General features: G+C 31.4%; 1 protein-coding gene across 1 annotated transcript; it reads right to left on the bottom strand.

The window, feature by feature from the left end:
- Nucleotides 1-67: 67 nt before the first annotated feature.
- LOC131953808 (fibrillin-1-like) lies at nt 68-11,590 on the bottom strand. The gene is made up of 20 exons (XM_059317180.1): nt 11,249-11,590; nt 10,715-10,966; nt 10,163-10,388; nt 9,869-10,035; nt 9,185-9,352; nt 8,944-9,066; nt 8,629-8,757; nt 8,421-8,537; nt 8,188-8,307; nt 4,630-4,881; nt 3,781-3,897; nt 3,538-3,666; nt 3,188-3,310; nt 2,900-3,019; nt 2,286-2,540; nt 2,009-2,122; nt 1,039-1,161; nt 654-776; nt 344-377; nt 68-215 (listed from the first exon to the last, which is right to left on the bottom strand). The coding sequence occupies exons 1-20, from the start codon at nt 11,433-11,435 to the stop codon at nt 179-181; spliced, it is 2,916 nt and encodes a 971-aa protein (XP_059173163.1). The 5' UTR covers nt 11,436-11,590; the 3' UTR covers nt 68-178.
- Between the last annotated feature and the right edge of the window lie 29 nt (nt 11,591-11,619).

Genomic DNA, 11,619 nt, shown 5'->3' with positions numbered 1-11,619 from the left:
TCTATAAGAACCAGGTGCGTTGACACACTCGGCATTGACTGAACATACATCACTTGTACTACATTCATCAATATCAGTACTGCAGTCTGGACCAGACCAGCCTTTTAAACAATCACAATTTCCATTTTCAATAAAACAGATTTGTGGTTTGGTGTTGGTAGTGTTGCAGGTACAATTTTCAGCACAGTTGGGGCCATAGAAGCCATATTGGCAAGCTGTAGAGATAAAATGAAACAGGCAATGCTTTTTATAACATCATTATTAGTAATGATAAATACAAAATACCATGCCTTGAAATTTTTGATTAAGCAGTACAAATGAATCACCAAATAACTCAATTTACCTCTGCAAGTTTTTTTGTCTTCTAAAAGTTCTGTCTTGTTTTGGCAGGAACATGAAAATAATCCATTACTATTAATACATTCACCACCAACACAAGGGTTATTTTCACATTCATTTATATATAAAAAAAAACAACAAATAACAGAAGCTCATGTAGTTCCTTGTTCACTTGAATTTCGTAAAGTTTAGAAATAACATTTCCACTTTTTTAAACAATTCTATACATATTAGTACAATACCCGAACAATCATCAGTTTATAGTAGTACATTTTACATTTTTAAAAACAAAGGAAGCAAAGAAAAGAACATACCAACACAGGAATTATTAATCATGCTGTATCCAGAAAAACATGAACAGATCTGGGTATTATTTACTAGTACACACAACTGTTGACAGCTGTTTGATGCAGGACACTTCTGATTTAGGCTGCTAACTTAAATTTTACCAAACAATTTCTACATGTCAATTTCTTTACAACAAATTATAAGAATAATACTTTATTATCATATTAAAGATGATTTTAAAAATGTAATATCTGTTAACATTACATGATCTGGCAAGCAAAATGTTATTTTTTACTAAAAAATGTTATTTTTTACTACAATTATGTATACATGTAAATGAATTTGCAATGATAAATAATTATAAACAATTTAAATTTTAAAAAGTTGTATAATATATTGAAAACTTAATACAAGTATTTCCAGTTGTTCCATTTAATTCATATCCTTCGTAACATTCACAAGCAAATCCACCAAGTGTGTTTCGACATTCCTGGTCACATTTATTTAACTCTTTTACAGCACATTCATTTATATCTATTGAAAATAAAGAATTAAATTAGAAAATATATTACAAAAGTTAAATCAAAATTTTAGTGTACCTTTTTATGTAAACTGAACATTTTGTAATAAACAAGTTAATTAAAAAGTCTAGTGACATTTAAGCGCAATTTCCTTATGTTATCTAAAAATAGCTCTGTCGTAGCGTAAATCAAGAGCAGGGTTAGTAAAACCATTGGTTAGTTATTAAAACGTTTTTTATTAATTTTTTTTTCAGTATTTTACATGTTTTATTTACAATAGATTTACATGACTAAAAACCATTGCGCGCCAAGCTACCGCACATGATGTCGCAGCCATTGAACGTGATGGCGCAGCTATTGAACGTGATGACGCGTGTGGTGTGGTTGGATAAAAATGCCTACTAATTCGGTCCAAATTTTAATTAATTAAAAAAAAAATTTGTGACCGATCGAAATGATATTTTTGAAAACTTTCTTCGACAATATTGTTCTAAATTATGGCAGGAATCGATTGGTACATGTTTCAAGTCGCTAAGTGGTCTGGTTGCCGAGATATGGGCCAAAAACTGCATTTTTTCGAGGTTTTTTGGCTTTTCGGGGAAACCCATGGAAGAAACCCGGAATTGTTTTGGCCTATGTTCATCCTCGTAACTTGCTTAACATAATTGCTTTTGAAACTAGTCCTCGATATTGCTTCGTTGAGGAGGAGATACGACTTAAAGCTGCGGACACACATCCATCCATCCATTCATTCATTCATTCATACATCCAGAAATGACGGGTTAATAAACGCAATTCTCCAGAATGGAAATTGTGCTAAAAAATTAAAATTATTAAAGTATGAAAGCAAATATATCTACCATTGCATTGTGTTCCATTAAAAATAAAACCTTGAGAATAACAAGAGCACTGGAAGCTGCCTTGTGTGTTGGTGCAGATCTGGTCACATGGGGAACTCAAACATTCATTGATATCTAATAACAGATTTATATGTTTAAATATAAGTTTTTATGTCTTGAACAACACACATGATTTACAAAAAAAAATCTGCAATAAAAATCTGCAACATAAATAAAACTACTACAATAATAACAAAACTAAAATACCTGAACACATAAATAAACAAAATATAACTACCTGTACAAGTATTGTTAACAAATGAATATCCCTCTTTACACTGGCAATAAAAAGAGCCAAATGTGTTGACACAACTTGATGTTACAGGACATGGTGGTACAAGACTTGAGCATTCATCAATATCATCCTGGCACCAAGTTCCTGCCCAGCCAGCTTTACACTGACATCCTTGCGTGGGGTCACATCTTGATGTACCTCTTGTGCTGCAGTTACAATCTGTGGCACAGTTCTCTCCCCAGTGATAGGCATCACATTCTAAAATAAGTTTAAGCATCTCAAGTTTTAAATTGCAAGTTTAATAAAAATAGTACAATATGTTCTTAATAGAATTGATAAATATGCATCAGATTTTAGTAAGCTTATTATTTGTAGAAAAGAATGAACACAAAAATGTAATTTGCAAGAAGATTTTTTTTTGTAATATGGCTAAGCAATATGTATAATATGAATTAAAATTATGAATTTTACAAATACATACACACGCATATATATATATATATATATATATATATATATATATATATATATATATATATATATATATATATATATATATATATATATATATATATTTATCTATTTATATATATATTTATATATACAGACATAAATACCTTGACAGGTTTTCTTATCATTCTGTAGTTTATATCCAACTGGACAAGAACAATTGTATGACCCTGGAGTGTTAAAACAGGTGCCATTGCATTGTTTCTGTGTTGCACATTCATCAATATCTTTATTAGATCATAACAAATAAAAAAACATTTAATAGGATGCTCTTTAATGTGATATTTACTTCTAAAACAGAAGTTATACAACTTTAATAAAGAGTAAAAGAATGAGTAATTTTATCAAATGCTGTAATGCAATATGTATAATATATACAAGACAGCATGGCTTACCTAGACAGTCAAACTGGTTATTACTCAGCATGTAACCTATAGCACAAAAACACTGTGCTGTGTCATTAGTTACAGTACATCCTTGACTGCAGTTCAGGTAAAAGTTTTCACATGGATCAACATCTACAATATCAATTAAATTGTACACACTGTTAAAACTTATAATAACAAATACCCTTTGACATTTTTAAAAATTATTTTGACATATATTTTATTATTGAAGGCAGTATAAATTTGAAACATAAAAATTCACTAAAGTTATGGTTGGTTGCAGTAGCTATATGAAATTGTTATTATTTTATATTATAATTGTGAACATAATTTTAAAGAAAATGCATGCCGTAACATACCATCTTTTTCACAAGTCTTCCTGTCATCTTTTAACCTGTAGCCTGGATAACAGTCACAGTTGCTACTTCCAGGGACATTAATGCATTTTTGTTCACAGCCCGATTTGTCAGTTTCACATTCATTAATATCTGTTGGGAAGAAAACTGTTTTTGTTAGTTAAATATTCATTTAATTAAAATGATTTATTAAATGATTATCAGGTTTACATACAACAGAAACAATACATAAAGACTTAAAGTTACCTTTACAAGTGCCATTAGGAAGCTTTAAAAATCCATCTCTACACTCACAAATAAATGACCCTGGTGTATCAATGCATGTTTGAGGACAAATGTTTCTTGTTTCACACTCATTAATATCTGGTTTGTTAAAAAGTAAGTCTTTTTATGTTTTTGATCAACAAATACAGAAGTAGGTTTTTCTTTCTTTATATTCATTAATTTCTAGTTTTAAAAAATGTAAGCCATTTAATAGTTTTAATCAACTATTTTTAAAACAGCAACTGCTATAAACAAGCATATTAATAAAATATACCAAACCAAGTGTCAAGTAAAAGAGTTTTGTTTTTATGTTTAAATCAGTACAAATGTACAAATTCATTAGTAAAGATTATGTGATGCAATTGCTGAGTAGTGAAAGTGAAGCTTAATTGAGACACACATTAGGCAGTTTAAAATGTATTTTATTTTAATGTATGTAATATTTTTATTTTATTTCATTTAATTGCTTAAAGAAATAAGTACTTTGAAAGTAGAATAAAACAGCATATAAAATTATAACTGAAGTGTAATTAGCATCAGTGTTTCTTCCAGGCATCTATTTTTTTTTTTGGGGGGGGGGACCACCCCCGAAGTGAGTCTACCACCCCCCCTCCCCCAAACAAAATAGAATTGCTATAGAAAATATCCTTTTTAACAGTGTTCCCCACCCCACTACCCCCAGAGCAAAAGGTCTGGAAGAAACACTGGATAGCATGGTAGAAAAGAGTATACAACATTCTATTTTCCTTTTGACTCACTGGTTTATTGGAAATTTAATATTTAAATATTTAAATAGATTATCAAAATATTAGAACAAAAAAATATACATACTAAAGCATGTTCCATTGATAGCTTCGTAACCCACAGGACAATCACAAGTATAAAAGCCTTCTGTATTTGTACATTTATGATCCACAGGACAGACATTAGGTTTTATAGCACATTCATCCACATCTGTTTCACATGATTCTCCTTTCCAATTGCTCTGACAGATATAGCCTTTAACATTGTCACATCTTACACCCCGTCCTTTACACTGGCATCTGGAGTTGCAGTTATAGCCATAGGTGTTGCCTTGACATGCTGGAAACAAAAAACAACTTATAAAAGATAACTGAAATGAACTTATTAGAAATTAAAATGCTTAAGCTAGTCAAATGAATATTTCATTAAATAGTATTAAAATCTACAGTTTAAAACAAATTGTTCCAAATATTCTTGAAAAAAATAAAAAAAATACAGCTTTTTAAAATAATCCTCACAATAATTATTATAATTTTTATAATTTAAGTTTAAAAAAAAAAATTATTTAATGAGTTTAATTAAAAGTAAATGTACTGGAGTTACTGTTTTAAGTTGAATAACATTTTTTTTACTAAACCAAAAAATTATATCATTAACGGTTGTTAAATTTCCATTTAATAAGAGCACCAGTTGGAAAAAATTACTACTCTATTATGCCACATTTGGCTTTTGCAGGAAATATAAAATTTATATCTTGCCTTTAATAAAAGTACAATAAAAAATGAAAATACTGACAATTTTGGATAGGTAGTGAGGACTGTTATAACTGCTGTGTTCTATATGTGTACCACAGTTATGCAGTGAGAGGGTACAACTACCTGATCCAATACCATCTTTCCATATCACTACCATTTGATTATGTTTAGCTATGCTACAGTATATCTTGAGACACGACGACATCAACGCTTACGAAGGATTTGACAGAATGACATCGGTTACTAACTCTATTTATTGCACAATAAGAAATGGACATCGGACAGCTTGGATAAACGATACTACAACTAGACAACCTAACTCTAACATAACACGGACAAGACTAACTTCAATCTTCTTCCCTGGCAACAACGAACTCACACTAAAACGTCACTTTCTTGCGTACAGCGTCACACACTCACTCGTTCAATATACGGCCGCACCATCAATCCTGCGCACCGATTTCCCAAGTCAAACATGCATCATAACATTACCCCCCTCTCCATTTAAGCTAATCACATTAGCTTTATTTATTACTTCAATAATACAACATTCTGTTTTACCTAACAATGGCAACTATGGTAGCATTCACACATAGACCTTAAAGACTAGACAATTTTAACTAATTCTTGAAGTTCCAGTTCAGTTCATGTCTCCGCGCGCACAAACATATTTTGACGATTCTGCAAAGTATACATCTCAGATCACCAGTTGGGTACACATCCTACAATCACACTTCACGTAAAGGCCAGGATTCCATACAATGTCGACCCAAACATCACCTCAGTTGTACTGAAAAGAAATTATTTCTAACGGAAAACAACATGTCACTACTACTCGGTTATCATTATCTAACATAGTCTCTCTAACCTAATGTATTAGACTTAATCTAATGTAGTACCTCTTCTGTTAACTACGCTACATTATTTATATAATAAATCACATCTCACGCGTTAATTTAGTACTAAGTAATTAAGTAACCACATCAAATTTCATAAATCACTTTATCACCTGCATATATTCATCTCCTGTTACAATGACATGTACCAATAATACTTCTTAACATCTTCAGTAACCAAATACGATATCACATAGAGGAATATTTTCCCTAGAACCCTTAAATCCATGTCCAGGTACTCGGTACATCCTCGAGCTACCCACACAAAAAAAAATCTGACTGCATCCTCAGTCTTGAAATCAACTAACTACCGATGAAGCAACCGACCAACGAACTATCCCCCTGCTGGCCGGGTGACGACACCAAATTATCTTAAAACAACATTATCCTAATCTACTGGGTTCCTTACGTTAAGAAAACAAACCTCATAGGATAACATATCATCACATATAATAAATTGAAAATCATATCATTATAATAAATCAAATCCAGATCATAGTGACATCATCTTGTCAACAACATAACACCGCCCTCAAACCGGCGTGTCTACATTAACTATAACAATATCAATTATCACTATACTGATCTCTTACTTATCATACAACAACCCTCATTAGCATAACACAGCAATGGGCTCACAATACCTACAGCCCCTGCTTAATCACTATATTTTTTTTCTTCACTAAGACGTAATAGAAAAAAATGTACATGCCTACTACTTAAAAAATATATGAAGAGGTACTACTTATCTAATTTGTAGAACTTGGGCATCATCGTCGGCTTCATCGCACAACACACACTTCCCACACAGATCCCCTTGTCCTTCACAACACAGATCCTCCCAGCATGGTCTTAACGTCAGGGTCCTCACAGCACGGGTCATCAAATGTTCTCCCCACACGGTTCTTCATGGCATGGGTCCTCCCAACACGGTTAGTCACAGCAAGGGTCATAACGGCATGGGTCATCAGAGCACGGGTCTTCACACACGAGTCTTCTTAGCACGGGTCTTCACACACGAGTCTTCTTAGCATGGGTTTTCACACACGATTTTCACAATAATAGTCCATATATCACAAAGACATAGTCCATACGAAAATTATATCGATGAAACTTGACTGATTAGACAGTGATAGCGTTTTCTGACTAGATGTTATATCCGCCGACTAGCTTCTATGTGCTTTGAAGCTACTTCACCTTGTTATACTTCTTCAAGCTGTTCTAGCTGCTTCACGTTGTTATGCTGCTTCATGTTACTATAGCTGATTCACGTTAATACTGCTCCACCATGTTATAACTGGGTTCTATATGTGTACCACAGTTATGCAGTGAGAGGGTACAACTACCTGATCCAATACCATCTTTCCATATCACTACCATTTGATTATGTTTAGCTATGCTACAGTATATCTTGAGACACGACGACATCAACGCTTACGAAGGATTTGACAGAATGACATCGGCTACTAACTCTATTTATTGCACAATAAGAAATGGACATCGGACAGCTTGGATAAACGATACTACAACTAGACAACCTAACTCTAACATAACACGGACAAGACTAACTTCAATCTTCTTCCCTGGCAACAACGAACTCACACTAAAACGTCACTTTCTTGCGTACAGCGTCACACACTCACTCGTTCAATATACGGCCGCACCATTAATCCTGCGCACCGATCTCCCAAGTCAAACATGCATCATAACAAGGACCACTGTTTTATAAGACAGACTTTTAGTGAGGTATATTGGTAAAAACAACACTAAATGGATGTTTAATTAAATATAGCTGCATTATTTTTATAGAAGATAGTACACTGGCTGAAAAGTTTTAGTAAAAATACAATTAAAATACTGGAGTGTCATGTTTGTAAAACTATTTTTTTTATATAATTCATTTTAAAATTATTGTAAATCATGCATTTCTGGTGAAACACATCTAACAAAGCTGTAGGCTACATATACATTTTTAAATAGTTATAACTACATACTGTCACAAGAGCGCAAATCATTCTTGTTAAGAGTATATCCAGAGTAACATGAACAGCTGAAACTTCCGTTTGTGTTGATACAAACTTGTGAACAGATTTTCTCTTTGCATTCATCTATATCTGAGACAAAATTAAACAAAACTAATATATATTCACAGTTTAGGTTTAAAAATAAAATGAATTATTTATATTGATGTATGTCGTGCATGTATACTTTGAAAAAAATAAAATACCTTCACAAGAATAGTTGTTTGCTTTTAATTTGTACCCTGATGCACAAAAACATTCTGCTCCCTTACTGCCATTTCGACAACTGTATTCACATGACTTGTTGATTAATTTACATGGTTCTATCATTAGAAAAGTAGATGATTGCTATTATTAATGATATTTCATAATACAATTAAACATTTAACACAGTTATTTTTTTTTTTTAAATACCCTTTTCTGTCAGTTCACATTTGCCACCAGTCCTAGCAAACCCTGGGTAACATCTGCAATCATGACTTCCTAAGTTGTTAACACATATTTGATCACAGTCATGTGATTTCTCTGAGCATTCGTTGATGTCTGTGGGTATATTATTTAAATTTACCTAGAAGCAATTTAATGTTTTTAAGCTTAATAAAAAATTTTCATAATATGTAAAATACATAAAAGATATCATTGTAATGTCAGTGTAAATATTAAACAATGTAGTTTTAATCTAATATAGCAGTACAAATATAGCTATACATTAAAATGTTTAATACTTACCAACACAATTTAGTGATCCAGATTTTCGAAAGCCTTTTGGGCAGTTACAAACAAAACTACCATAAGTATCCTCGCATGTAGCATATGCACCACAAGATGGGGTGTTTTTACATTCATCAACGTCTTTGAACAAATCATGAAGTGAGAATTTAAAATATTAAACAAATAACAAAACAACAAATGCAATGGAACTCTAAATATCTTTGATAAATATAACACAGAATAATTAAAATAAACCAACCTTCACACTTGGTTTTTTTAGAATTCAGTTGATAACCAAGAGGACAATTTGTACATGTGTATGATAAACCAGTGATTTGTTCTTCTGAAGCTGGTATGTCTAAACAACCTGTCATGTTGGGGCAAGGATTTGTAGCACAGCCATCATTGTCTTTTTCACAGTCAGTACCTATTGGTTGCATTAATAGCTGAAAGTCTATTCTAGTTTTTATTAAGACAGAGTTGGAATACTATAAGCCTTAGCATATTTTACCATTACACTGAAACATGCAGAAATAAAGCATCATTGGTTAGGCAGAATAATATATTTTAAAAAATTATTAAAAATAAGTATCACATTGTAAGACAAAAAATAAAATATGTTAAATAATTGTACTTATTGCATGATCATAGTCCCCAATACATAATTGAAGTCTGTCAAATTGTGTTTTTTTTTTGCCTACATAGAAGTGGTGTGTTAGATTTCACAAAAGTACAATAACTATATTCTTCTATAATAAATATAAAATTTTTCATTTAAAAATAAATGCATCTGTTCTTTGTCATAACTACAAACGATAAACTCAATTTTACTTAGTTAACAGTATATTTTTAAAAAGTTTGAAATCCCAAACAAATAAACCAGTATAAAATAAAAATAATTTATAACTATTTGTACTATAAATTGTAATTAATTAAAAGGAACCTGTAAATCCAATGTAACAGTTACATGCTTCCCAATAAAAATATGGGTTTAATGTTGGTCTAAGCCTTGCTTCATCACAAGTACCACAATAGCTACATCCACTACATACAGAAATATTGATTGATACCATTTCTGAATGCAGACCTTTATTATCAAATGATGAAAATCTGGATTTTAAGCAATAGAAAACAAAAAAAGTTTCTTAAAACAAAACATACCTTTTGTAAAATATGTAACATATAATATTAAAGAAATAATTATTACAAGTAGACTTTTATTATCAAGTATGCTTACATGATCTGAGTTTCAGTGTCAGATAATATAATTGAATAAGTTGATGCAACAGCTTTTGATGTATCTCTCTTATTAATAGTTTTAACAGTGTAATTAGCATTGGTCATTAAAACAACAGTAACATCTTGACCATCAGGATCAAAAGCTGTTAAAGTTAGGCTGAAAGATTGATTCACGGTGGCCCTAACTTGTGTTGTGTTGACCATAATATTTGGGGCTTGATTTGCTGAAGATTAAAATAGAGCAAAGTTTGTATAAGCTTTATCATTTTAACAAATTTTTATTAAAGTGCAAATAGGGTTGCTTTTTTTAAATTTTGCAATTTAAATTATAATTTTTTTTCTCAATTTTTCTTATATATTTCAATGTTTAGCAACTTGCAGAATGCTTTTGATCAAATAATAATAAGCTTTTTTCTTTGATTAAATCAGCAAAAAATTATGTGTTGTGTTTATATTTTTGGTAAATTTCAACAAATCTTAAATGCATTTAAATGTGTTTGGAATCAGTAACTTACAAATTATAATCTCACGGTGTAGTTTTTGCATTTACCTGTGCTAATTGAAACTTTTTCAAATTGATCTGAAGACATTAATGAAGTTTCAGCAATTTTTTCATTTTGTGTAGCAACGAAGTCAAAAGTACAAGGAAGATTTCCTGAACCATTACAAATCTTTTCAGCTTCTGCTATTTTTGTAGGATTTTGTTCATCATAAAATAAAGGGGTAAAATTTGGGTTAGAAAAAGTACTTGTGCTTTGTCCATAGTTGTACTGGAATAAGCTTTCATTCTGAGTTATCGCCCCTGAAAATAAAATAAAAACCAATGGAGAGATATGTTTTTTATTGTTAATTTTCTAGTTGGAAAAATATTATTTTGGTATGCTAGAAAAATATATATAGTTTGGAAGAGTTAAATACATACATGATATTTTTTTATCATATGTCTTATTAAACATAGAGCAGAAAAATTCAAACACCAAACCAAATAAACAAACGAAAAAATATTATGTGAACCATATTAAAAGATTTTCAGAGCTAGTAACTAATGGTATTTTAAAATATACAAAATACATAGTATACTCACATAGCTTTCCATACTCATATAATTGTTTTTCACTTGCATCGTCAGAGAGTTGTGTTCCATTTGGGCAAATAAAATCATCAGTTCTGTCTCCATTAAAATTGCCTAAAAGACCGGCGATCATTTTCTGATATTTTTTGTCCAGCATGAGGGAAAATTCTAGTAATTCATTTACCAGAGTAACAGTCATCCCAATACCTGCAATAAGTGTTGAAATTAATTTTTATAAATAGACAAAGTATTAAGTATTGTCTACATCAGGGGTCTCCAAACTACGGCCCGCCGGCCGGATGCGGCCCGCGATGTCCTCTCATCCGGCCCGCGGAGATCTTTTTGTCCACGGAAAAAACGTTTGTTGCTGATGGCTGAGGAAC

The sequence above is a fragment of the Physella acuta genome, unplaced genomic scaffold (genome assembly GCF_028476545.2).
Source record: "Physella acuta isolate Inbredline_101_S28 unplaced genomic scaffold, ASM2847654v3 ptg000953l, whole genome shotgun sequence".
Lineage (NCBI taxonomy): Eukaryota > Metazoa > Mollusca > Gastropoda > Physidae > Physella > Physella acuta.
Note: the sequence above shows the minus strand (reverse complement) of the source record. Positions and strands in the feature narration are given on the sequence as shown.

What these genes read in the sequence shown, in the direction of transcription:
- LOC131953808 (XM_059317180.1), bottom strand. Translation starts at nt 11,435, where the DNA reads ATGACTGTTACTCTGGTAAATGAATTACTAGAATTTTCCCTCATGCTG. An exon ending in AAACAACTATTCTTGTGAAG is followed by an intron (nt 8,308 to 8,420) that starts GTATTTTATTTT and finishes ATTTTGTCTCAG; the next exon opens with ATATAGATGAATGCAAAGAG. An exon ending in TATCAATGGAACATGCTTTA is followed by an intron (nt 3,898 to 4,629) that starts GTATGTATATTT and finishes TTAACAAACCAG; the next exon opens with ATATTAATGAGTGTGAAACA.